Source organism: Vespula vulgaris, chromosome 19 (genome assembly GCF_905475345.1).
Source record: "Vespula vulgaris chromosome 19, iyVesVulg1.1, whole genome shotgun sequence".
In the NCBI taxonomy this organism is placed as follows: Eukaryota; Metazoa; Arthropoda; class Insecta; order Hymenoptera; family Vespidae; genus Vespula; species Vespula vulgaris.
In genome coordinates this window covers 4,043,106-4,070,181 of record NC_066604.1, presented here as the reverse complement: position 1 = coordinate 4,070,181, position 27,076 = coordinate 4,043,106, and the positions used below count along the sequence as shown (strand labels likewise).

The 27,076-nt window shown below is 34.4% G+C and overlaps 4 protein-coding genes across 8 annotated transcripts; 2 read left to right on the top strand and 2 right to left on the bottom strand.

Annotated features, from left to right (window-relative positions):
- The first annotated feature begins 9,551 nt into the window (after positions 1-9,551).
- Positions 9,552-11,064, top strand: LOC127070832 (serine/threonine/tyrosine-interacting protein-like). 2 transcript variants are annotated; one of them, XM_051009333.1, is made up of 6 exons: positions 9,552-9,725; positions 9,901-10,002; positions 10,083-10,234; positions 10,299-10,487; positions 10,555-10,771; positions 10,857-11,064. In XM_051009333.1, exons 1-5 carry the CDS (start codon positions 9,687-9,689, stop codon positions 10,763-10,765), a joined length of 693 nt encoding a protein of 230 aa, XP_050865290.1. In that variant the 5' UTR covers positions 9,552-9,686; the 3' UTR covers positions 10,766-10,771; positions 10,857-11,064. The 2 variants fall into 2 exon arrangements, with proteins under 2 accessions (XP_050865290.1, XP_050865289.1); XM_051009332.1 differs by having other exon boundaries at positions 10,555-11,064.
- Positions 11,065-11,327: 263 nt separating this feature from the next.
- On the bottom strand, positions 11,328-14,281 carry LOC127070833 (NPC intracellular cholesterol transporter 2 homolog a-like). Of its 2 annotated transcripts, none has more exons than XM_051009334.1 (5): positions 14,136-14,281; positions 13,318-13,557; positions 11,883-11,996; positions 11,620-11,801; positions 11,328-11,544 (listed from the first exon to the last, which is right to left on the bottom strand). In XM_051009334.1, exons 2-5 carry the CDS (start codon positions 13,400-13,402, stop codon positions 11,461-11,463), a joined length of 465 nt encoding a protein of 154 aa, XP_050865291.1. In that variant the 5' UTR covers positions 13,403-13,557; positions 14,136-14,281; the 3' UTR covers positions 11,328-11,460. The 2 variants fall into 2 exon arrangements, with proteins under 2 accessions (XP_050865291.1, XP_050865292.1); XM_051009335.1 differs by lacking the exon at positions 14,136-14,281 and adding an exon at positions 13,798-13,815.
- Positions 14,282-14,302: 21 nt separating this feature from the next.
- Positions 14,303-15,478, top strand: LOC127070835 (protein transport protein Sec61 subunit gamma). The gene is made up of 4 exons (XM_051009337.1): positions 14,303-14,437; positions 14,928-15,034; positions 15,109-15,211; positions 15,287-15,478. The coding sequence occupies exons 2-4, from the start codon at positions 14,941-14,943 to the stop codon at positions 15,294-15,296; spliced, it is 207 nt and encodes a 68-aa protein (XP_050865294.1). The 5' UTR covers positions 14,303-14,437; positions 14,928-14,940; the 3' UTR covers positions 15,297-15,478.
- LOC127070831 (activating transcription factor 3) lies at positions 15,222-26,999 on the bottom strand. Of its 3 annotated transcripts, XM_051009330.1 has the most exons (5): positions 25,304-26,280; positions 25,041-25,232; positions 18,969-19,224; positions 18,502-18,653; positions 15,222-18,296 (listed from the first exon to the last, which is right to left on the bottom strand). In XM_051009330.1, the coding sequence occupies exons 3-5, from the start codon at positions 19,204-19,206 to the stop codon at positions 17,859-17,861; spliced, it is 828 nt and encodes a 275-aa protein (XP_050865287.1). In that variant the 5' UTR covers positions 19,207-19,224; positions 25,041-25,232; positions 25,304-26,280; the 3' UTR covers positions 15,222-17,858. The 3 variants fall into 3 exon arrangements, with proteins under 3 accessions (XP_050865287.1, XP_050865286.1, XP_050865288.1); XM_051009329.1 differs by lacking the exons at positions 25,041-25,232; positions 25,304-26,280 and adding an exon at positions 26,651-26,999; XM_051009331.1 differs by lacking the exon at positions 25,041-25,232 and having other exon boundaries at positions 25,304-26,281.
- Between the last annotated feature and the right edge of the window lie 77 nt (positions 27,000-27,076).

The window sequence follows — 27,076 nt, the reverse complement described above, 5'->3', positions numbered from 1 at the left end:
TTGAAAGGGAATGTTTCTTGTTATTAGAATTATTATCGTTTGTTATAAGCAAATTATAATACAGTTGTTAGAAAAAAATTAAAATAATTCAGGAATTGTAAGTGAGTAGATCGTAACTAAAAATTTCTGAATAAATAGAAATAAAAGCTCATAGATGAAATAATATTAAATATATAAATAATAAATCGAATAACCAGCATAATAATTTTTGTTTCTAAAAATTTCTAATAGTGCTAAAAAAAAAAGAAGAAAAACCCTGTTGGAATAACTTTAATAATTTTTCAATGTTTTCTCTTTTTTCACGAACGATTTCTCCGAACCCTTTTACGATTACGTTCTCCTGTTTGCACGAATTCGTCGTTATAGTTTTTTCTACCCTTTACTCGCTCCAAGCCGGAGAGACCGGCCAGAGAATGTTAACCGAGAAAGAAGGAACGATATTATACGAACGGCTTGGCTAAAAAGTGAACACGTATTCTGGATAATTACGATCGTGTATAGCCTCCCTCTCCTTTCTATATACCTCGCTTCCCCCTCCCCCCCATCCAATTGACTGGACCCCCTAAGGGAATTGCTCGGGGCAGCAATTTTTATCCTAATTCGATCGATTGATTTTAATCTATCGTTTGTTCCCATTTACTTCCCATTTATCTCAAATATATGTATATCTCTTTTTTGTTTAGAATCAGAGCAAAAATTTTGTTTGCTCCTGTCATCATTTGTTGTCTACATTAATGAAAGATAAGTAAATGATAGATTATAAGCGTTTATAAAAATAAAAATCTTGGTATTTTAAAGATATTTTAATTCATAATGGAACAAGGTATTAAATTAGATTTATTTTGTTTTAATTATTTTCAGACATATTTTTTAATGTGAAAATACTTATATAACTGAAACAATAATCTATAAAGGCCATTTGCTAAGAATTAAAATTTATTTGAAGGAGGAAATTCAACAATTATTAATAAATTATAAGTCTGTTCGCAGCTGATTGGAAAATCGTTTACCTCGAAAGACTAGAATTTTGTTTAACAACGTTCTCGCAACGACTCGCAAGGAACTATAATAAACGCATTGTTACGATCGAGTTAGAGCAATGATTACGAAAGTTTCTCATATTTTACGCTTCGTATGCATCGACTAGGTGAAACTTGATGGAAAACCAATCGGAGAGAGACGTTAAAATCGTTATGCGATGATCGTTTCTCTTTCATTGCGATTATGTTAGCATAAGTTCGCATGATCGTTCGAATAACGGACGGATTAACATCGCTCCGAAGCTTTCTCATTGCATAATACGTTTCGCACGGTAGTTAGAGAGTCCTTCCTAGTTGCGATTCAAGTAGTTAGAAATCGTTAGAAATTTTCAATTTCGAAGGATCACGTGACTTGCATCTGACTTTCTATTTTTTTCAAAATCTTTGTTGTTTTATTTCTCTTTTCTCTCTTTTTTTTTTTTTCTAAGATCACCAAGGTATTCATACTCTCCTCTACAATCGATAAAAATAATTATTTCTTTTTAAAATTAATTCAACTTTTTAATTAATTTCTAATTTTCTCTTCTCGTTTCTTTTTTAATACCGATAAGACAATCGTACTCTATATTCTCGATCGACAAAAGCACAATAAGCGCCTCGTACAAACGCTGTGCCAACGTCGAGTTTAACGTTTCTCGCTGTTTGGGCGATGTGTAGTCATGGAAACGTTAAATTGATTTGTATCGTCCGGGTTAACCGCTTCTTCTAACAAACGCGCGCGCACACACACACGCCGATGTGCGTTCATTATCCGTGATAGGGATACATCGAAGAACAAAAAAGGAATAAGATCCTTTATCTTCTAATCCATTTTTTTCTATCGATTCAGAGGCGAAGAAAAAAAAACAATAACAAATGTGGATACTTCTGACGTATACGGAAAGAAAGTATCCAACGCGCAAATAAATTTCTAATCGATCTAAGAAAGAAAAAGGAGGAAGAAAAAATGGACTCGTTTTATCACAAGACATAAAAATTAACTTTTATTAGAAAATAAATAAAAGTGTTGCTGCAGAGAAAAAATGAAAATCGGGAGATAAGAAGAACGGTGGGTGTCGGGGGGTTGGAGTTTCGGGGGTTTGGGAACGGAGTGGGTAACGGGGATAGAGAAATATACAATGACGTAATCGAATGTAATTGTGATGTCTTCTTCAATATCACATGCCGCACGAAATTTCGAGGTGCTGATAAAGAAAGATAGTTAAAAAAAAAAGAATAGGGACAGGAGAGAGAGAACGGGGTTCTCTTGAAAAGGGGTTTTGAGGGAAATTGTGAATTTTTAAGGTTACTGCGCCTGTGTGAGTGGTATGTATGTATAAGTGTCGATCATATGTGTTTTTAAAAATGTGTCTGGGTAAATGTGTCTAATGCGTGTGTGTTATGCGAGAGTGGACATTTTTTTAAGCATGATTGCCTGGTCTGAGGTCCTTGGGTGGTCCAAAAACTAAACTCGATCCTGAGGGTGTCGCTTTATCCTTTACGATCCAAACCTTGTCCAGTCACGATCCTCAGGATTCTCTTCGGACAAATATAATACTGTTTCGAGATTGAAGAAATCTTCTTTCCTTTTTGTTAGAAGAAGGAGAAGAAGAGGAAGAAGAACGGATCTTATCTTCCGATGGTATTCTTAACGATTCCCTCGAAAGGGCCGAGCCTGTATGGGCCACCCTGGACCAGCTGATTCGTAGGTGGGACGCTTCGAAAGATCTTCGTTTACCAGGGATGGTGAGCCACCGGCTTAGCTACGACCTTGACCTCGGGTTCCGGAACGTAATGCTCGACTCCAACCAAGTGAGGCTGAGCGATGTGTACTCCATGATATGGTATTCTCACTGACTGAGAATGGGGTATCTTGATGTTGAGGGGCTGAGGATGAACTGGAGGAATAGGTGCCGGTTGAGGTACGTTGATCACGTGATGAACGGCAGGAGCATGGACCTAGACAAATAGACATTCTAATTAATATCTTATATCTCTACGTTCTCAAACAAGAAATATAGTAGATACATAAAAAGTAGTCCTGAATATCTCAGCACCTCCTTCGTCTTTCATCTCAAAGAAGCGCGATCGTGCATAAATATCCTCGTTGAAATAAAATCCAATTAGCCCGTATGATTACAGTGTTCAAAGGAAAGATTTCCTAACCAGTCGATCGCTATGCCTGACGTTAATTGGATCCCCAAGAAACGATCGGGAAAGATGGAGAACAAAGATCCAGATACTGAGAATGAGATTTTGTATCATTCTCGAAGCCCTTTTCCCTTTCGTGTATGTTTTTTTTTTTTTCTTTTTCTACAACTCATTGTTACATAGGATTATCTACGATTACCTGTGCATGTACCTGTGCAACCGGTACGGCGACCTTGATGTACTTTGGCACTGGCGCGGGCGCAGGCCATGCTGAAGCTTGCCATGGATCTGGCCAAGGTTGCGAGACGACCTGAGGTATTTCAGAAACTTTTTTCAAAGAACCATTTCTCGTTCCTTTCGACGATTTTACCTCAACCGAGTATCGTTACTTGGCCGAGTACGTCTAATGTCACTCGGTGAACACGTCGAAGAGCGTTCTTGTGATTTCCATGAGAGAAAAAGAAAGAGACAGACAGCTGGATAGAGAGAGAGAGAGAGAGAGAGAGAGAGAGAGAGAGAGAGAATGGGAGACAGAGTGAGACAAACAGTTGTGTTAGACCCGTCGAGAAGAAGAAAAAGTTTTTTACGAACGACGATGTAGATTATTCCACATGAAGAATCGTTAGCCACAATAGTTGATAAGAGATCGATTATCAGTGTTATTTCAAGCCCGAGCCTGTCCAGTTCTCGGGTAACGAAGACAAACAGTTATCATTCTCATATAGATCAACAAAATCCTAAATTATACCACATATTTTGTTTCATGGTAGAGTCGATCGATGATTAAAAGCGAAAGTCAACGTCAAATTACCTTAACGATCGTTATGTGTCTTATTTACGAATGTAATATCATCGTCATGCAACGATCCTTTAGATGATTACAAAGTTATGACGTGTAATTTGTAACTCGGTGCAACTTACCGGTGCAGCCCATGGATGTCCGGGGTAAGCACTAACGGCCACCACTACGGCGAAAAGAACGATCTGCAAATTTCAATTGGAAACATAATTAATAATACCGATGCGAGAATCAGAAAACAAAATATAATGGAAATGTTGCAAGTAATCGATAATTACCTACATACATAGGTACATATAGAGACAGTGCGTTATGTAACGTTGTTTTAAAGGGAATAATAATAATAATAACGTTCTCCAGATGAAAAAAAAAAATAATAATTTCACATAAAGAAACTTGCAAAGCGAACTTACGAGCAGCTTCATGGTGGTCGACGGTTTTTCTTGTGCGGTACGCGGGAAAATACTACGTTTCCGAGGGGCAACGCGGTATGCTTTTATAGCAGTGCCCTGCCCAGGCCCCTGGGTACCTAAGATGAGGCGGGGGTACGACGATTGCAGTACATACGGACCCCTTTCACCAATAGCGTTCGACCCTTTCGGGCCCCTTATTCGGAGCTCGACTTCGATCCTCGTGAAACTGTCGTTGAATCGTCACTTCCGCTATTGTATCTTCATTCTTTTTTATGATCCTAAACTTCCTTTACTCGATTCGTCTTATTTAAAATTATCCAAGAGGAACGAGAGAAAATTGTCATCATTTTTCATAATTCAATTTAAAGATTATACTTCCCTGTGATCATCGATGACGTTTAATATATTTCAGTATAATTTATTATAATTGGAAATTTATTTATTTATAATTGAAATATTCGACTTTCTAAGAAGACTTTGATCGTTCAGAACTTTGATCGATTCGTCATGAAAAATCCAATCCAATTCACGAACGAAGGATCTACTTTTGATAATTCGAAATTAAACTTAAAAATTAAGCCTTTTAAAATAGAGACTTGAAATATTTTCAGAGTTATTGATACAATCATTGTTCCAAAGAAAAAAAAAGGTAAATTAAATTAGAATTAGTAATCGTCGATCTAGATCGATGTAAATCATTGCGATTACGAATCTATGGAAAATATCTCGATAAATTTGATCGATAGATCTTAAAGATTTATACGTAGGTACTTAATTTGCAATTAGATCATTGACTTTCAAATATCGATCGTATATATTCAATGTAATTCCTATAACATATTATCATCGAGCTCAACATGTTTTCCAATTTTGATAAATCTTTCCTTGCTTCGTTTACTACGATCACGCTCTCGTTGTTAAATAAAACATCGTTTTACGACTCATTGCGATTTCGCAAGTGAGTTACGTCGACAAACGAAAGCTGTAAGAATAATCTCGAGTACATCTCGCTTCGAGAAATTCTACACCAAATGCAAATTTTATGTAAACGTTCAGAGGAAACGCGGGATTAGCTAATCTCGTGGTATAAATAAACTAGTCGGACAATAATTTCAATTTGACAATAAAAAGCGATACGACGATCCTCGGACTTTAGTGGTGCTCAGAAAATGATCGAGAGTCAACATTTTCATGAACTTCGTACATGAAATTGACGAGTAATTTGTCCTCTTTTAATTATTTTTTAACGATTAGAAGCTCTTTGAGCACCGCAGCTCTAAAATTTGCACGTTCTGAGTTCTTCGAACGAGGACTATTTGAATCCAATTCAAAGATGCGCGCTCTGATCCATAATCCGTTCGTTAAACCTTTCTACGCTGATCGACAGTCGTGAATCTTCTCGATCGAAGGTTGACGAGGAGATCAACGAAGAAGAGGTTTGCACCTTGGCACGTTTAGTTGAAGCTAAAAACGGTTCTTCTCGACTCCTTCAACGAAGAAGTTTGCCTTTTCAAGAAGTCGACAGCCCTTTACATGGATGTCGGAGTGACCACCGATTGCCTAATCCCTTGGACGTCATTGGAAAACGGAACGATCCTTCGTGTCCGATCACATTGTGACAAAAGAAAAAGATAGACGTCTTCGACGATTAGGAAAGCGACCTTGGTCTTCGTGGGAGGAGCGAATGGGAGAACGAATTAAAGAACATCTTGATGGAGCGTCTCGGGGAAAGAAAAAAGGTGCGAAAGGGATAGGGAGAAAGAAATAATCTCTCCTCGTTGAAAACGAAAGGGTTGGTAATCCAAAAAAAAAGAGAAGAAAAAAGAGCGAGAGAAGAAAAAGAGACGTGGTCGATGAACGAAGACATTCGGCAAACGTAGTTTCTCGGCAAACGTAGTAAAAGTATCTGTATTTTGTTTCTTGTTTTTTTTTCCTTTGCCGAGTGATTACCTACCAAGGACCGAGTCTCTTACCAGTCGCCACTCGAGAGATTTTACGCAATAATGGCACAGCGCACGTTACGTTTCAGTTCTCAAAGCAGAGAGTTAGAGACGTATACGAGGCTAGCTAGAGCAACCCCGTGTTGCGGATGTTAATGCGGCTTTGCTCGTAGGAATCGTTGCAAAACCTGGAAAGTTTAACGATTCCCATTATTTTGTAACGCCTCGGTTCTGCCTCGGATTAGAGATGGACGTTAGACAACGGGCGTGCCTTCCTGCTGCTGTTATACGCTAACCGTACTTATACGTTAAAAGTTATGTCGATAAAAATGAATGAGCAAAAATACGTGCGATTTCTCGCACAGAGGAATTTGGAAAAGTTTTTTGCCGAAAAAGAACGACGATCAAATTGAGACGGCCGATCGGAGTGCTCGAATGAAGGGTGTGCTCTAGTCGAAAGATCGTTATTTTGTAATCCAAGTAAAATGCAAATATGTAACGATTTCTAACCGCCTGTAGCGCACGAGTAGGGGTGATCGAGAATCGAGGTCGATCGTTTCTCCCCACGGCTAGATAAACGATAAAAAGTACTGACTAACCGCGATTATGTGTTTCGTTAAAATTTAACCCGTAACGAAAGATGTGTGTACATATCTATATCCATATATACATATATATCGTACGTGCATTTTCTAACACGAATAGAATTCTGTTTTTACTTCAAGAAAGGATGAATCATGCTTTACTTACGTAAGAACACCTACAATAGCCTAAACATTTTATGAAATGTATATAGAACAAACGTTTTTAACAAGTTTTTAGCAATCCGAAATGCCATTAAACTATTCTGAAAGCATAATTGACACGATAGACTATACGATAATGTAATTCGTCTACTATCGATCGGAAGAAAAGTAATCGAAGAACCGGTAGAATGCAATTTTTTTTACCCTCCTTGTGACCGCGTTCCTCGTCGTTCGAGAACGAGTGGACATTTCCGAAGGGAATGGTCATATACCTTGTGACTCGAGTGATTTCCCGAGTATTGGATCTGAGGTAACGTGAAAAAAAAAGAAGAAAAAAGAAAAGTGATAGAGAAAATTTATACAACCGTCGATACACCTAGAATGTGGGATTTTATAGCGTGTCACTTGTAAGACTTCGTTAGACGCGAAACGTGTAGAATCGTTATCTAAAATTCGAAATCAAAGGATCAAGAGGGATCAATCAAGGATCAAGATGGCGGTTATCTCGAATAGAAATTCAATTCTTTTTCTCGTTCGTTTATGCTTTTCGATAGACGCGTTTGTGCCTGTCGACTGCAAGTCTCGAATGCTCCAGATTCGTAAGCCAAGGATGGCGATTGCGACAATCAAGATGCCGGAGGCTATGTGTATTCCCATATCTGTGAACCAAGCTAAGCACCGTCTTAGAAAGTGAACAGAAGCATGCTCGCGTGCGTTTCAGCCTACTACACACCTTCTCCTTCAGTACACACACACATATATAATGTACTTTTTAGTCATTAAAATATGTTAGTCCGTTATTAGATAAGAACATTCGATGATACCGATAGCAAATGGGTCTCTCGATTCGTAAAAATTCAAAAGTTAAATAAATGGACGATAACGACGTGAAGAAATCTTCGTGATTAGAAGAAAAATATCTATTTCATTAGATCGTCATTATTACCTCTAAAATTCTTATTTATTTAACAAAATAATTGTTTAAACACCGTTGATTAGAAGAAAAAACCTGAAAGAGAGATAAAAAGAAGCAATCGAAAGATTATCTCATCTCGTTGTGCCAGAGCCGCGGGCAATGACTTTGAGAATGACAAAAATGGAAAGAAGGCATCTTAGGGGTATGCATCGTATATATGCACGTGCATACATACCATCTAAGCATGTACCATTCACTCGTAAAGGCGGAGCTAATTATCTTCCCAGGGACAGCATTATTAATTACCTTCTTTCTAATCCTAGATTGGATCGAATTATTTTCGAGTAAGTCAATTTGTAAAATGAACGACGTTCGATAAAGAGCTGCTTCGATAGCATTCTTCTTTTCTTCTTTTTTTTTCTCTTTCTTCATCCTTTTTTCTTTTTCGTTTTTTTGTCTTTGACGAAACGAAAATAAATTTCGTTAATTTAAAAGACCCTCAAACATCATGGGATTCGTTACATCCATTAGTAACCAGACGTATGTTTCATTTCATATGTTGCAAAACCGAACTCGTTCACGTAAACTTTCTTCGCGAAAGCGGCCACGATTGATAGGAACGTATTAGCTTAGACCCGGAAGAAAATTGGTCGGTCGACGTTGCTCTACCGTCTCGTAAAGCACCATTCGCCTGACTTCGTAACTAAATTGCATCGTTCCTCGTTCTCGTAGGATATCCGACGCAATCCTAGGCAAATTAAAAATGTTATGATACTTTGATTTAAAAAAAAGAAAAAAGCCAAAATAAAATTCTAAATGCTTGTCTCTGACTCGGCAAATGATGAGAGTTAAAGAATATATCGTTAGAATATAATCTAAACAAATAATCGATAATTTCGATATTGTTATAATTATATTATATTATTATAATATGTCAAATAGATAAATTGTTTTCTTATTGACAAAATCGTGAAACTGTTTTTTATGATTTCAACATTCTTATCGCAAATTGTATATGTGTATAAATACTTCACTTATATCTTCCTGAATACCATGAGTAAGAAAAGAAAAAGTCGGTCGATTTGATTAGTCGATCGCAGAAACGAACCGCGAAAGGATTACGCAATTGAACGGCCGAATAGCCGACCGTGCCACGACAATGAGTTTTTCAGAAGTGCAATTATTTTTAGAAAGGAGTAATAATATTTCTAATAACGTCTCACTGAGAAAAGTTTTACGTCGTGGAATCCGGCAACGCTTAAAAAAGCGGCCGAATATTTCGAGATCTAATACGCATGATTTATCGCAAAATATTATTTTCGATGATTATAAACAAAAAAATGCTTTATAATAATTGCGTACACTAATTTAAATAAGCGTTCTTAATCGTATTATAAATCTGCATTATAAAAATCATTGAGAATCATATTTTTTTTAACGAATGAAAGTGTGCATCAATATAAATATATTGAATTTTGAAAGAAAAAGTATTTATCGAATCGAAAAATATCGAAGCATTTAAGAATCGAGATCACTCAAATTCCTCTATTTCGCCGACAGGTGGCGCCTAGGTGGGACGAAACAGGCAAATGGCCGACACGTCAAAAAGTAACATTTCGTTAGCGGGAAAAAGAATTTTTTGGCCTGTTGTTTTCTATATATCTTGACTTTTTGAAGCTTTTGTAAATAATAAATTTGTGGTATGATATCTGTAGATAGCAACGGCAAGCTCCAAGATGAGGTTAGTTCATTGTAAAATCGATCATGGTGTTTTTCAGAAAGAAATTTTCTGTTGAGGTTAAGTTGTTTATTTACTATCAATAGTTCCTAAATTTTTTTATAGAACTATAATTTTCAATGTATCTTCTTATTTTCGTTTCATACATAAATTAATATGAGTTACTTAAATATCGCAGGAAAGTACTAGTGAAAATGGATCGGACGAATATCCAAGAATACCTATTTCCTCGTTAGATGGACCTAAAGAATGGACTTATACTATGAGAAGATGCATGCAGGTATACAAGTTTCTTTTTCTATAATAATGCACTCATGCCTTTAAGACAATAAAATTAATTTCTTAACGATATATCTTTAGAAAGTGGTACCTGGTTTGTATCTAGGACCATACAGTGCTGCGAGTCGATCCAAATTACAATCTTTGATAGAACACGGCATCACTCATATAGTCTGCGTTAGACAGGATATAGAAGCACATTTTATACGGCCAAACTTTCCTGACAGATTCAAGTATATAGTTATTTGCGTCGTTGGGGTAATTAGGAATGTATAAAGAAATATTTAAATATCGTAGGTATCTGGTCTTGGATATAGCCGATACTGCCACAGAAAATATAATACAACATTTTCAAAAGGTTAAAGAATTTATAGACGAAGGTATAAATTCTGGTGGTCAAGTTCTAGTTCATGGTAATGCAGGGATATCGAGGTCAGCAGCATTAGTTTTAGCATATGTAATGGAAACTTATGGACTTTCACAATCGTAAGCTGTTTAATATTGATGTACTTATCTATCATTAAAATTTCCTAATCATTTATCGATATTTTAGTCATGCATATGCCATAGTACAACAAAGAAGATTTTGTATAAATCCAAACGAAGGATTCATGGCACAATTAAGAGAATACGAGCCTATATATCAAGCGCAAAAAACACTGAGAAATGGTCAACAAAGTTCTATAAGACAACGAAGCAAAAGAACGATTCATCAAATGGATACTGAACGAGTCGAAGATAGAGCAAATGCAATGGACAGTTGATAGCAAGTAAAAATATGCCAAAGTTACCAAAAGACTTAATTTATATTAAAGAAGAATTTAAGGTAGTACATTATACCTTATTGTATTTCAGCTAACCACTGAAATATAGATTATTAAAAAGACATTAAATCCAAATATACCAGTATTTAAACGACTGGTTGTAACATATTTTGGATTTAAACAATAAAACAATCTATAATAATTTTAAAACAGAAAAAAAGAAAAAAAGACGTCGACAGAGCTATTTCTATAGCCACTATGTAAATTTAAATATTAAAATATACTCATTTCCACTAGTATGTAAATTGTATGTAATATTATCAGTTTTATAAAATGAACGCCGTGATATTCTACGTGTAACATTCTTTTATTTACTAAGCTTTTAAATGCATCTTTACTACTGTCATCGGTAAATCATAAAGAAATATAAATAATATTTTCGATGAACTTTTTTCACAAGTTTGTTAATTTTTACAAACTTTCATAATGTACCAAAAAACACTTCCGTATGTCAGATTTATCGGATCGAAAGATGGGTATAATAGGCATAATAAACATTGACTGAGGATTATTTCATAATTTTATCAATCAATTACACTTATAATAATTACAGACCAATATCATTAAGAACATAGTTAATTGAAAATAGTAAATAATTACAAGTAAAAATAATTATATTCACATATATGAAATACCTATTTAATTTTTACTGGTATTTTAACACAAATAATATCCTGTTTATTTTCATCTTGAAGTTCCCACTTAACTATAACAGACAACTGTAAATAACGATAAGAAATGTTAGAAATATTTAATTCTTATTGTTTTCATAGGAAAATAATTATTTATATTACCCTAGGATAATTTCGATCTACTGATAAAACAGCTTTATAAGTATATTGAGTATCCTTTTTCAAAGGACACTGTATATTAGATTCGGTATTTGTACACACATCGGGATGTGGTAAAGGAAATGGTATTGGCACATCTGCAATTATACCATGAACAACTGCTTCTATTTTTGAAACATCCTGAGCTAAAAAAAAACATATCGATACACATGATAATTTAATCTATAGAAGATTATATAAAAGAAAAGAAAAGTAATTTTATTTACATGGTATAAAGTCTATAATTAGACTTGCATTAGTATTTCGAACGAACTCGCATGCTGCTTTGGAAGTATCACAATTAGAAACGGTAATTTTCGTAAAGTGTCCGATCTTAGAGCCTACAAAAAATAATCAAATAAGAAATGGAGTAGTAATACCATAATATAAATAGTTATAATAATGATCATATATATGTCATATGAAGAAAAGATTACAATTATTAAAATACATAATCTTCCATTACATGAAAATCTTATTTATAATTAAAAATTTTTATCCGACATAAACAATATGTTAGATTTATCAGAAAATTATACGATAATACCAAATAAACAAATGGAGAGAATTATACGAGTTACGAATGCTTACGTAAAAAAGAAAAAAGAGGAATTAGCATCGATTTAATGACAGAGTAAAAAAAGGAACAATAATTTTACTTATGAATTTTATGAGACAAAAAACAGAAATTCGAAAAATATCGCAGGAAAAAAATGTAAGAAACTGTATAATAGAAGCGTCGGCGACGCCTTTTTATTGTAACAATTATTGTGAAAAAGACACACTGGCTCGTTTCATGGTCAAAAGGATGAATCACACATCAAAGTCAAATCAAATGAGATAATTAATTACACGGACGAATAGTTGCAAATAATATCAGGTTACTACTTGCTACAATGAGATACTTTATTGTAATAGTATAATAGTTGTAGTGTTTGTAATATAATGACTAATACAAGCAAACAAAATTTAATACTACAAAACATTTTTTCGTGATCTTAAAAAAGAATTTTTTTTTTTATATATAAAGAAAAATTCAATAATATCGTTAATTGTAAAATTTCTTTCTTCTCTATTTGTAGGAATTATCAATTCGTTATGAAACAAATTTGATATCGTCAAGAATGAATTTTGAACGATAGAAAATGATTTGTACATGTAGTATCTCACGAAATGTGATATGACACATATAAAAGAGAGTGTCCTTTGATTCTACCATGGACGATAATGTGCGCCACGAATTAAATTCGTCGTTTCTTCCATGGTCAAAGACCTTGTTACAATGTAGACTAATTGAATTTACAGACGAAAACTCCAACAATGTAAATAATACAAAAACTAAGACTATAAATTAAAATCGTTTCTCGAAAATAATAGTCTCCTAACGACATATTCTTTTTTAAGTTTAAATTTTACCGCTTAAAAAAAAGCGCGTGATACATAACAACGATAATAAATAAATCAAAATTCGTTAATATTAAAATTCACGTTAAACAAAAAAATCACGCAAGAGATAAAAAAATGACCTAACTCTTTTATTTGTGAATAGATCGTTTTAATAATAAAAAAGAAGAAATGATTACTAAAAACAAAAAAAAGGTTAATAATTTTTTTTGGCATATTATTAAGAGAAAAAGATAAAGATTTAGAGATGTTTCTTACCACAGTCTTGGAATTCGACGGCATAAGAAAGCTCAATGACACCAGAAACAAAGAGAAACGTGCAGAGAAAGATCCAACGAATCATCTTGTTGTTGCTGCTTCGGCGTTCCCGCGCTGATTAACACTGATCGTTGAGAAAGACACAGAGCGATCCTACATATAGGAGAGGACATGGGGGCGGGAAGACGTAGAGATGGAACGAAAGCGAAGACGCCTCTGTAATGATTAGTTGCTCCTCGTCTACGACAATGGGGAAATATGTTACGACGAGGTTTACCTTTGGCCTTTGTCACATTATCATCTAACCAACTTTTATCAAAAAATTACGATTTCACTAGACAAGTTTATCTTTTTTTTTTCGCAAACATTTCACTAATTGTATCACTCCGACGTAACTTCTTCTTTCCATTTTTGTCAAAAAAGAAAGAAAAAAATTACGTCCATAAAGAAATTACGTACATACAAAAAAAAAATACGTACATATTTCCTTATCAAATTACCAAGAAATCTGATGCATTTTTCATATATACACATGGAAAAAAAGAAGATAAAGCCGATGACTTATGAATCAACATTACTATACATATATATATATATATATATATATATATACATATATATATGTGTATATATATATATATCTGTGTATATGTATATCGTCTCTGCATATATGAACGTTGGATTATATACAAATGAGATAAGTGCGATAATGCTATTGTAACGATAATTGGCTTGGTTCCTCTATAGTGTATGCAAATAGATGTAATATCGACGAATCATATTGATTCTTACAATTTCATACGTATATATGGACGTACCTCCCAGATTGATTACTATACAACAAAAATTTATGCTTTTATAGGTTATATAGATTTAGCGAAGATAAAAGGAAAAGAAACCATTAAAAATATTCCACTTCTGTAGCGTTTCTCGTAAAGACATGATATCCAAATTAACGCGGTAAAGTAACGTTCCGCCATGATGGCGCTTCGATACAACGTCATAAGTCGGAAATGACGTATCTACGACGTTCGTCCACGTAGCTCGTGATCATTCTTGCGATCGTGCTGCTTGACGTCAAATACGACACTTTGTATAACGTTCTCTGCTCGTGCACGACGTAAGTATCGTATTAAGAGATATCTTTCTTATTTCTATTAAGTATCATTCAGGTATATTTTAATTATCTATAATTTATCAAGAGAACATTGATTTTTTGTAATCTAATTTCTAGTACGTCTTGTATTTCAGGTTAGATATATTTAGAGTATGTTTTGTTTTCATCGATCTTCATATAACTTTAATGTTATTTCTTTCTTATTTTGTCTGTATTCGTTAGTAAGTTTAGTTTAATATCGAGATTTGATCTGATATGAAGATGAAACATTCAATCAAGATTAGAACCTTAAAATGTATCAAATATAGGTACTTTGCTTATTGTAATGAACACTTAAGCGATAACTTTAATTACATTACAAATAGTCTACATTTCCATATGGTTTGTTTAAAAAAAATATATGTATTATGTGTGAACTTAAGATTAACAACAAACAAGATAAACTAATTGTTTTGTAGCAATTAAAGTGTGATTTGTTTTCTATGATTCGCAGAAATTTGATTATCATGGATCAGGTTAAAAAGCTAACAGAACCAGGACGTCAGTTTGCCAAAGACAGTATACGTCTTGTAAAGAGATGTACAAAACCAGATCGAAAAGGTATAAGAAATATGTCTGTAATGTAAGGAAATAGAAGGATATTTTTCTTCAATATGTATTTCTTCTTTTTATAGAATTTCAAAAAATTGCAATTGCAACTGCCATTGGTTTTTGTATAATGGGTTTCATAGGATTTTTCGTGAAACTAATTCATATTCCTATTAATAATATCATTGTGTAAGTACCATCTACATTTATTTTTTCAAAATTTCTCTAAAATTTCAAAATTAAACAGTTTATAATTGTTCACAGGGGTTCGTAAATTTATATTATATAAAAAATATTGTTAAGCTATAATAAGTTCATCTGGTCTGTCCTCCGCTCCTATTTTAACTTAATTTATATAATATAAAACCTGTTTATTAAATTTATCATGATTTATAGAAATAGATTCATAAGATGTGTATAATATAATGAATTTTATAATAAAATAAGAAAAAATAATTGATTTTTTTTTATGGGTGGATTTTAAAAACGCTTAAATATTCATATCCAAGGCACTTTTATTTAGAAAATTAATGATTTTCTCTAAGTTTACAATATTAAATTTCTAAAGCCATTTTGCTAATATTATGTTAGCATATTATTTACGATTTTTATTTTTGATAGGAAAATATCGTGCGAGAAAAGAACTATGAAAAGGAAAAAGAAATACAAATTTCGAATCAGTGATATAAATAAAAATAAGAAGTAATCATAGAAAATTCTATCAAAAAAAAAACTGGACATATAAAATTTTTATAAAATAACGAAAAATTTGCCCAGGTTTATATCTTTTTTTGCAGAAATCTCTTTAGAACATTATTGCATTTGCTAGAAATGATCAAATTGAATTTCGAACATTGGCAATGTTCCAAAATCAAGGCACATGTTTTAACGAGCAGTTTTATGTGCATTTTTATGTATTTCATAAAGGCAGTAATGCATTTTTTATTTAGCTACAAGAACAGGTGCCAAAAGTATTACTGAAATAACTCTGATGTACGAACACTTATGCATCTAAGAAATACATTTTAAGGCATAAGAAATACTTCTTTTCGATATTAAAGCACGTTAAAATTACAAAAAATTAAAATCACAAAAAAAAGAAAAAAGATGATGAAGAAAATGTGTATAGAGGAATAAAAAAATACTTTGTTTTTTCTTGTTTTCTTTTTGTTTTTTTTTGTTTTTTTTTTGTTTTTGTTTCGTTTTTTGTTTTTTTTTTGTTTTTCTTTTTCAATATAAATTTGAAGATGCATTTGAATCCTATATATTAATCGTTCCTAAAATAATGATTTATTAGAAAGAAATAGACACCAATTAGATGCGAGATTATTAATCTTATAACATTTCTATTAAATTATTAAATACTCTCTTCAGGCAACTTAATAAAATTTAATATAATAATAAAAGGAAATATCTAAAGCACCATATGTGTGTGACTGTATCTGTTCGCTTATTTAAATATATTCTTATATCATAGGTAATAAAATTTTGTATATGTAATCATCCCGTACATAATAACAACATAAGAAATAAATCTTCTCTTCGCTTCAATTAAAAGAAGCGTAGGAAGACTTCGTTTATTACTTAGATCACTTTGATTTTATGGCAGCAGCATTCTAACAAGGAGAAGCATTTGATTTGTCTATTTTAAGCATAATTCTTAATAATCGTAGTGTTCTGCGCTAATAATTTAATTAACTTACGTTAATTGCAAGAACTCTTTAATATACCCAAGGTACGTTTCGTTATAAAGAACCACAAAATATTCGCGAAAATATACATCTAGGATGTATATAAGAATAATATAGCGTGTGCGTGCGTGCGCGCGCGCGCGCGTGTGAATAGTCAAAAGATAAATTTTTTTTAACGTACCAAGGGAGGGTAACTACCCACAACTGAGGTATATCGTTAGGCACTTATTTTTGATTTTTTTAACAAATCTAACAATCTGTCGTATAGTAAAATGTACATCAATAATTAACTGTGTATATATGCCTGTAGGTATAATATATATTTATATTAAATGTCATTAATTATATATCCATAATAATTGTAAGTATCCTTCAAAGGCCAATATCAACAAAAACACTTAACGTATATATTGGGTAAGCATTCTATTTTGTCAGCAAATAAATGAAAAATATCTTTTGATTGTTTGAAAATCGCATGCAGCACTATCTGCAATAAGCGAATTATTTTGCATAATTAAATAGCGTTTAAGATCGAATCCGTTTATTGTACGAATTACAATAAACAAGAATGTCACAGTACGGTTATTACGAAGGAATGTCTTCGAGCGTTCTCTATCGAACATTACGAGCATGTTAAAAAAAAAAAAAAAGAGAGAGAGAGAGAGAGAAAGAAAATGTAAATAAGGGACGACAGATTTGTAAGAGAAATGGAAAATGTAAAGCTAGAAAAAAGAAGAAGGAAAGACAAAGTTGTTCGCATTTTACACAAATAATAAAATATAAACTTACAAGCTAAGGACTTGTTACGGTAATGAGAGAAGATTAATAAAAATCTGCTCGATTTATTCTCTCTGTTAACCCTTAAATGCACAAACAATAAGACGTTAATATTGTATATAATTTTTCCATGCGATATAATATCTTTTGTTTGAAAATTACTCAACGAAATAAATGCATTAAAGGGTTAAAGAAACATGATCAACAGAAATCCTTTAAGAAAAATTCCAAAACTAGTCTAATCATTGTTCTTCATCATCATCATCTTTGTACGTGGAATGCATATATAGTCTTTCCACTATTGATCAAGATCAAGCCGATTCATTGATATTCTTCTCTCAGAAAAAACCGTAAAGAGAAAGTTAAAGCTAAACGGTGCAACCAGAATCAGTGGTTGGTACGTAAGGACTTCCCTGCCGATAGAAATCACCTTCGTATTCCTCGACTTTGACAGGATAATCCGTGACACAGTTCTGAGGTTGATTCAAAGCTGGTGGTGGCTGAACGAAGTTGTCCTGGTAACTTGGTAGATGCAACGGTTCGGCGTATTGCTGATAAGAGGTATCTGTAGCACCACCTTGTTTTAAACAAGTAGGCCCATGTAAACTGAGCATATCAACCAATCTACGCCTTTGCATCTCCAACTCCTGGATTTGTGATTTGAGGTCGTGATTTTGTGTTTCTAGGGTCTCAGACTCTTGCACCAGAATCACCGTCTTCTCACGTTTCTTCAGCCGACATTTGGTAGCTGCTATTTTGTTCCTCTCTCGTCTCCTCCGTCGTCTCTCCTCGTCCTCTGGTGTCAACTGTAAGACGTTTAGCGGAGACTGAGATGGGCGAAAGTTAGTAGAGAAAAGAAAAATCTCGCGTTTCGCGTATCTCTCTCTCTCTCTCTCTCTCTCTCTCTCTCTCTTTCTCTCTTTTTTGATGATGTTCGATGAGGTAGCGACTTACAGTCACGACTGTTTTTATCGTTTTAGCGAGCTAACAGTATGCGATTTTTGTTCTTACTCCACCCCGGTTGTTGTTGTTGTTGTTGTTGTTGCTGCTCCCATCGTCCTCCTCCTCGTCGTCCGCACTACCATCCTCTCTTTTAGTCCTCTTCTTCCCCTCGTCACCACTTCCGTTTGCTCGTCTCTTAGTTTGTAACGTCAACTTCAGGCCTATTAACAAACAAATCTGAAATAATATATATGCAATATATGTATATTATTTCTCCCCTGTGGGTCGGGGATAGAATATACCCACAGTATCCTCTGCTTGTCGTAAAAGGCGACTAATAGGGGTTGAATATTAGACCGACAATTCAACCTCGTAAAAACCCACTTGTTACTGAGAAAGAAAAGTCGAACTGATTACTAGGGCAAACTCCTGAAAGAGGTTGAGAGCCACTCTGAACCATAATGTTGATGATAATGCTGATTTATATATATATTTATTTATTTATTTATTTATTATTTATAGTAAAATAAACGAACCTTCTTTGATAAGCTGACTACAAGTGTGTTGAACACTTGGTGGACTGGGTTCACCGCTGCTAGTCGAGTCGGTACGATCCCTGCTTTTCTCGTTGCCATAATTCTCGAAGGGATTGATCATGGAGATCAAGGAGTTTACGATTTCCGGTGTCCTCGGAGTGACCTCGGCTGCCGCAACACCAAGAAGACCCGCTGCAGCCGTTGGACTAGGATTCACGTTCACGTTTAGATTGTACATAATCGATTTTCATTTAATCTGAAACAACAAATTGTCGATCGTGATTTATGTACATCATTGTGCAACTCTCTCCTGATAATAAAATTGCAAATAATGCATGTAAAATTTTTCAAAACCGATTTTTATATATTTTTATAATATTTTTAATAAAAATTCATGGATGATTATTAACATTTGAAAACGGAAAGAGTAATTCGCGTCATAAATCGAGCAAAATTATTCCAGTCATCTTCCGGCTTGGGAATTCCAGAAACGTTCGATAATGGAGTAACATCCTTGATTGCGGTTTTGGTAATTTTAAAAAGAGGTCAAATCAAGCCATAATTCTGTTTAAACAAAGTTAATATTTTGTTTTTCAAGTGTAAAAAAAAGCAAGAAAAATAATAGGATGCCGTTTTTATTTCTTATCGATAAATATAGACTAATCACGTTTTTTTTTTTATGAGAAAGATAATATTCAAAAAGAAGTTATTTTTTACTAAATGTCAACATTAAAATTGGCAAATCCCAAGATCTATCAGAATGTTTAATTGATAATACTACGTATACAATATTTTAGTAGTACTATCATAGTATTATTAACGTAGCGAATATAATCTAATATATATCATGTACATCTTCCAAACATGATATATAGGTCAGTAGGTAAATTTCTCGCTAGCAGAGAACCCTTTGTTGTATTTTTACAAGACACTCTTTCTGGGGTCCCAAAGACGAGTTCGTCTCGAGGAAGTTGGCCTTTTTTATTTCGCTTTTTCTTTTTTCTTTCTTTTTTATTTTTTAACTTGAACGGCCCACAAGAAATAAGAAAAAAAAGTCAAAGTAAGAGCGGAGGAGGAACCGTAAATGGTGGAGAAGGAGGTGCTGGTGGAGGTGGCGAAGGTGAAGGAGGAGAAGAAGACGAAGAAAAAGGAGAAGGAGAGTTGCAAGGGCATTAGGCTCCGAATACGGAACGATATAAAATTCTTACGAAACGTTCGCACGCATACATGAAAGAACCCAAGAAACTTGTGGTGAACGTTGTAAATGGATACACTCACAGAAAAAGAAACAGGAACTGAGAAAAGAGAAAGAAAGAAGAAGGCTCTCGAACGAAGCCTCTCTCTCTCTCTCTCTCTCTTGAGCAACAACCACAGACTAAAGAGAATTTCGACGCTCAAAAAACCAAAGATGCGACCTACGAAACGACTTTTCTTCGAGAGACTTATGAGATTTGTCAATTGAAATAGAGGTATGATTGTGCGGCCGTGCGTCTGTTTGTGTGACACGTCTAGAGATAACGAGACTCCAATATTTCTCTTCAAAGGTATCAACCCAGAACTTTCCGAAAGAAATTTTCTTGACAGCTATTGACAACCTTTTAGCCGGCCCACCCAAGTCGTCAATCTTTTCTTTTCTTTTTTTTTTTTTCTTTTTTTGTGAAGATACAAAGATATTTGTTATTTTTGTTATAGCAATAAAGAGTGGAAAATGAAGCTTTTCTTTTTCTTTTTCTTCTTCTCATTTAAATTTCCAACTCGACGAATATGTTGATAAACAAAAGTTATTTTTAAAAACACGAGAAAATGAAAGATATCCTGACCTAAAGAAGTCCTTCTAGAAATAATCGAAAAGCTTCGAGAGATACGTTCAAAGGAACGAACAGGTGTCCGATCGAAGCTATTGCTGGCTCTGCTCGCCGTCAAACTTATAAATAGAAATCGTTTGATTTTGACGTACGGTCGGGACGCTTCGGTATTCGGGTGATCCCTTGGCGAGAGCCTTCGAAACGCAGCTTTCGATTGTATCGAATGAGCACCTCGATACAATAGCAAAAAAATCCAATTTTTCTATATACAGTGGGTCGAAAGTTTCTAGATAATTTTAAAAATCAATTACTCTTATCAAATTATAAAATGTCATAGTAATCTCTCGAAAGAGGATTTGTTCCTATCTTAGCGGGAGATCTCTCGATCGATCTTCGATCAAACACCGAGAAGAAACGAGTACACGGACTGTTGCTGGCTTAGAAATTATAAATGCTGGCTGGCTTATTTTGCGCCAAGGTGCGTCGGTACGTAGAAGAGCGTAGGCGTCTAAGAATACACGCACTTCCGACTCTCTTAGGCTCGTTTCTTCAAAATCGATCAGCTAGATCGATCAAAGATCGAAGAAATAGAACTTCTTCATTTACTTTCTATAACTTAATAATTTACTTCCATTTTTTCGTCTTATATAAATTACGTAACATCAAATTTATATTACAAATTTATTTCTGATCATTGTTACGGGCTGGGCTAAAAATATTCAATTGATTTTAAAAAACTCTCTCTCTCTCTCTTCTGAAACTTTTCAGGCTTGTAGTTTAATAATATGAAAAAGGTTAATAACTGAAAAAGTAGAGTAATTGATTTTTAAAAGCATCTAAAAACTTTAGGCCTACTCTGTACAAATATTTATGATAAAAAAATGAAATATAATGAATTATTAAGTTAAGTTAATACTTAATAATACAGCTTCAAATAATACTTTATTGTAAGCTATAAAACATGAATTTATTACTTCAAATGACAAAGGAAAAATATTGTATATAATGAGATATACGAGTTAATCTAAACATTACGTTGGTTTCATTCGATTAGATTTGAATGTTTCTTTCAATGTGTTAGCAAAAGGGTTCATTTCGATGGAGCAAGCACGTTTCATCGTATCGATATCGGCGAAACTAAACACATGAGAGGGAGATATCGCTCGAGAGGCGATCTTTTAAAGAGGACTTCTCGGAACGACGACAAAACTCGGTCGCTCTTATAATACGCTCTTATAATAGAGAGCAAGCTTTAAATAATAATAAGAATAATAAGAGTACAATTATTTATATCTGATTGATATTAAATAAAACATCTGTACAGTCTGAAAAAAGTTAGCCTGAAGAGTCTCGAAAAAGAGTAATTGATTTTTAAAAATCATCTAGAAAATTTGTTTGTGTTCATTCAGTAATAATGATTAGAAACAATGTTGCATATTTCATGTTGTTTAGGCAATATATACGATGATTTTCACCCTAAATCCTGTACTACCATTGAATAAAACTTGAGCGATAAAAAGGGGTAAGGGGAAAAGAGCAAACGTATATAGAGAAAGAAAAAGAGAGGAAGAGAGAGAGAGAGAGAGAGAGGAGCTTGCGCAAGCGGTGACCATCTGGCAAGGAAGCTTTTATCGTGCTTTTTCGGCACGGTTGCCGACATAAACGTAGGCGTCCTAATTCCTACAAACATCGTGTCCCCATATCAAACGCCTTCGTAAAACTCCTCTCGTAGTTTTAACGAGAAGCGTCGTGAGAAAGGCAACAGTATCGAAAACCTGTAATACCCGCCTTCTTCGTGACTTTTAAACTAAATCCATGCGTTTCTTTACGAGCAACATTTTATGATAGCGATAGCCATCATTGTTCGGACCAAATCGATTTTTATTTCTTCTTTCGAAATATACGAAAAAGATCGCGTAGGAAGTATATAAAAGATGAATAAATAAAAAGTCTTTGACTCGTAATTGAATCCTTTTATATGTTAGATTTTAGTCTGATTAGATAGTACATTATGTGTCTTTCTAAACAAATTTTACATTTCAAAAGAAAATGTGCACGATTTCGGTCGAACACGTTGGAATTCAAAATTTTTAAAAACAATTTCTTTCTTTTTTCAAAGCAGAATAGAAGAAACCAATTCGAAGAAAAAAAAAACGATACTAGTCGATTAATAAAGATTGATGCTTTCCAAGCCCGCATCATCCTCTTCCTCCTCAGTCTGTGTTCCTTAATGGGTGAGAATTTTTTTGATGTTCTACCACTGCAAATTCGTAATTGAAGAAGATGAGTGGGGAATATCCTACACACGCGCGTCTTAGCACTTCACCGTTCGTTAAGTTCTTTGTAGGTATATATTCGAGACGAGTCGTATTTTAGGAAAGTTAACGACCATAATTAGGGCTTTCGAGGAACGTATGTAATAGGACAAATAATTACGAAGTGTCATGGTGGCGATGATAATCGTAATGGTACTTTTCGATGTATGCCTGAATAATCGTCCGTGTGATTTTTCCTCTATATCGCCAAGTAGGATCTTTTTATACGATACTGCTTTTAGCCTTGAAGAGACAGGGCCAAGAAAAAAAGAGAAGAAAAATAATGGAAGAGGATGTCGAAAATTTTGTTGAGATTCTCTATTTTTTAGTTTTGAATAAAAATGAAACAATTTTGATATAGGTATATACCTACAATTATCGCGGTTGCTACGAATACAGTTTCCCACATTTATCATGAATTACACGTTAACCCTAACTCATATGTGTGCGTGTATATATGTGTATATATGTGTATATATATATATAAAATAGCGGCATACTTCAAAGTGAAAAATCTTGAAAAACGTTGTATACTCTTTAAACAATACGTATTAGTCAATCTTTCGTTGAAATGGATCGATTTATACATCTCTCTTTACTTCCTGATCCATGAGTAACGACGAACATTTGCGAAATGATAAAGACTTAACTTTGACTATTTTCTTTTAGAACGAATCGATTCAGTGCAGAATATTTTTTAACGTGTCATCTATTTAAAGTATTTCATTAGTTTACTATTAGGAAAAATATATTTGTTCGTTATATAAAATTCGGCAGAAGTAAGAAGATAGAAGAGGATTTTCGATCGAAGTAAATCGAAAGTTTATAATCGCCAAGCACGTGCAATCGTGCCTTAGGAATCTCAGGCGTGCGCACGCGAGAAGCAACGCAAGATTACATAATGCCAAGAGAAGACGTATATACATATGTACGTAGTACACGCGTGTACAATGGCACGTCGGCGAGACTCGATTTGATTAATTTTTCGACAGGTTGTAAAACCTTGCATATAATATCCTACTATATTTGTAAAGGATAGTCAAAAATCATTGTAAAAGTCTGCGGTTTCATTACGAGTTATCTCATTCTCTCGCTCTCTCTCTCTCTCTCTCTCTCTCTCTCTCTCTCTCTTTGATCTTCGACCGCCTTCGAAAGATGAGTCGTCTCTCGTAAAATCATAATATTCACAAATAAAACATTGTACGTATTTGCCAGTTCGCAACAGTATATCTATGCTAGTACACGCGACTCGCTATCCCGTCAAATAAACAAGAGGAAAAGGTTTCGAAGCTCTCGGCTAAATCCGCATCTCTCTTGACGCTTCGAAGAATTCGAAAACCCATACACACACGCGCATATAGATGTACATAGATACTAAGCGAACGGAATGTAATGAACTCGTTAGTTGCGAAATTTTCAAATCATCTAGAACTACGGCTTTAATTTGTTTTAAAATTCATCATAGAGATCGAGATGTAAACGAGAAAAAAAACAAGTTTTGTAAACCTTATCAATTGTCAAAATGGCGCGAAATTTGTAATACAAATAAAGGCGACGTTCTATTCGTGCATCCGCGTTCGTAGGCGCATCCTTCGTTACGTAACACACATGCAAGCTTCGTGGTGCAGGATAAGATCGTAATTACGGTAGTGTCATGTCGATAACGTTCTCCTGATAACGTATCGCACCTCGATATTAACGTTTACACGTTCTTTCGTTCGCTAATATGGAAGTCCGAAAGCGATAGACGTGCACGTCCAATAAATCCGGTATTAGTATCTTTCTTTCTTTAACAGCATATGAGAGAGAGAGAGAGAGAGAGATGAAGTAAACTTACACACGCACACGCCATCAATTGTACGCAATGCATTAGCATTTTAAATTCAATCGGTACATTGATGCCCTTGAACAATAATGAACTCTCTTTCTCTCTCTCTTCCTTTCTATCTTACCTCTTACTCTTTCTCTCTTATTTAAGAGAGAGAGAGAGAGAGAGGACACGCGACTTGTAAATTCAGTTATATCATCTCTCGTAGTCAGCTGTAAGAAGGCTATTCGTATCCTGGACGCCGATAAATCGGCAGTCACCTTTGCTCATGTCGTATGTATGTTACATACGTAAGAACGTTCCTCTCGCATTTTTTCTGCAAAGAAGAAGGGGCTGGTTGAGTGCTGGTAGAAATTAAATTCGAGTCGATTCGAGGGACGTACGCACCCGCTTCTCTTGTGCTTTTTATCTCTTTTCCTATCTTCATTGACCTTCCGCGAGAAGATCGTGCTGCATTCATCACACAACACACACTTTTGTATATACGTCTCGTTATAATAGTTACGTTTCATTCGTTCGTTCTTATCCAATTAAAAACGCGTATATCCTGCGCGAACACTTGAAAACGACGCCGTCGCGACGCGCCATTGACGATCGATCGTTGGACGACGAAATGTCACTAAGTTCACGGCCGCGAAAAGGATCTATTCTACCGACGACAAATCTACCGTTCCTATTGGCTCCGTCGATAAGACTAAAACCTTTCGATCGGATTATTTTGCCTTGAGAGGAAAAGAGAGAGATAAGATTATATATATGTATATTACTTTCGTTATGATATTAAACATGCCCTGCGAAAAGCTGATCGTTTGTTTCCTTTTTTCTTTTATAATTGTATTTACTTCGAACTTTTACGTAGTATTATTTTCCATTAGATCGTGAAGTATTGTCAAGAACGTACCGTTACTTTCGGAATAATTATCTTCATTATATTCGAATATATTCGTCATTGAAGATCTCCCTTCAAGTTCGATTTTTAAAAAATGGACGTACAATTAGAAACACGAACCCATTTACCGCGCTCATCTAAACACCTCGCTCATCGTCGAGATAATACATAGGAAACTTCAAAGGCAAATGGACATTGTGCATTCATATTCATGAATCTACTATTATGAACACCCTTCTCGTTTCTATTCTCATGAAAACTATACATCTTTCTATCTCTCTCTCTCTCTCTCTCTCGCTTGCTCTGCTCGAAAATTGGATAGAGGCAGGATACGAGACCGCTTAAATAATTATCGAAACCTATTGTTGTATAGATCTTCTTTGTTTCCACGTGTTCAGTTTTTCTTTTTTTTTTATAAACTAAAAACTAGCTTTCAAAGAAGCGCATATACGTGTTATTTATCGTACAGTTAAAATAATTAAACGAATTTGCATTAGTAGATAAAGAAAGAAGTTAAGAAGCAGACTCCATGTTTTTATTAATAATGGCGCCAAAGATCAAAAAAGCTAGTACGATTAAAGAAATCTCTTAATATTCATTGAAACGATATTCATTTAATAGAAGCATTAATATTTCTTTCTAATCGATTCATCGTTTAAAATCACAACATCGACCTTGTCTCGTTCTATAAAATGCGTTTCCTAGATATCGAACACAAGATTTATTGCATACACAGCTGGAAAATGGAAAGGAGAAGGAAAACACGTGCATCGTCGTTGAAGAAAAAAAAAACGAAAAAAGAAAAAGAAAACGAAATTTAGCATGCGAAGGAGGTTATATCCTACCTTCTTTCTGCTTGGTAGAAAAAAAACATCAAAGTTGTGGTAGAAACGACGAGAGGATGATATCGACGACGATAAACGTCGACAAATAACGTCGGTGTTTTTTCGATACAGTAGGCGCAAGAGAGAAAAAAAAACAAAAAAACAAACAAAACACACGTAAGAGACAACACTCTCTACGAAGGATACACGAAACGTCGGAGGGTGATAAAGAAAAGAGAAGAAAAAAAAACGTGAAAGAAGATTAGACGCGATTTAACGCACGCACGTACGCATGCACGCACGCACGTACGCACGCTCATACAAAACATCCGCCTATGTCGGCTGCCGGCGCACGACTGTGGATAATTCGCGCTCGCGACCGGCCTAGATATATGGGAGTTATTTTTAGCAAATGTTGTCACTTACCGTAATTCCTATTGGTCCGCG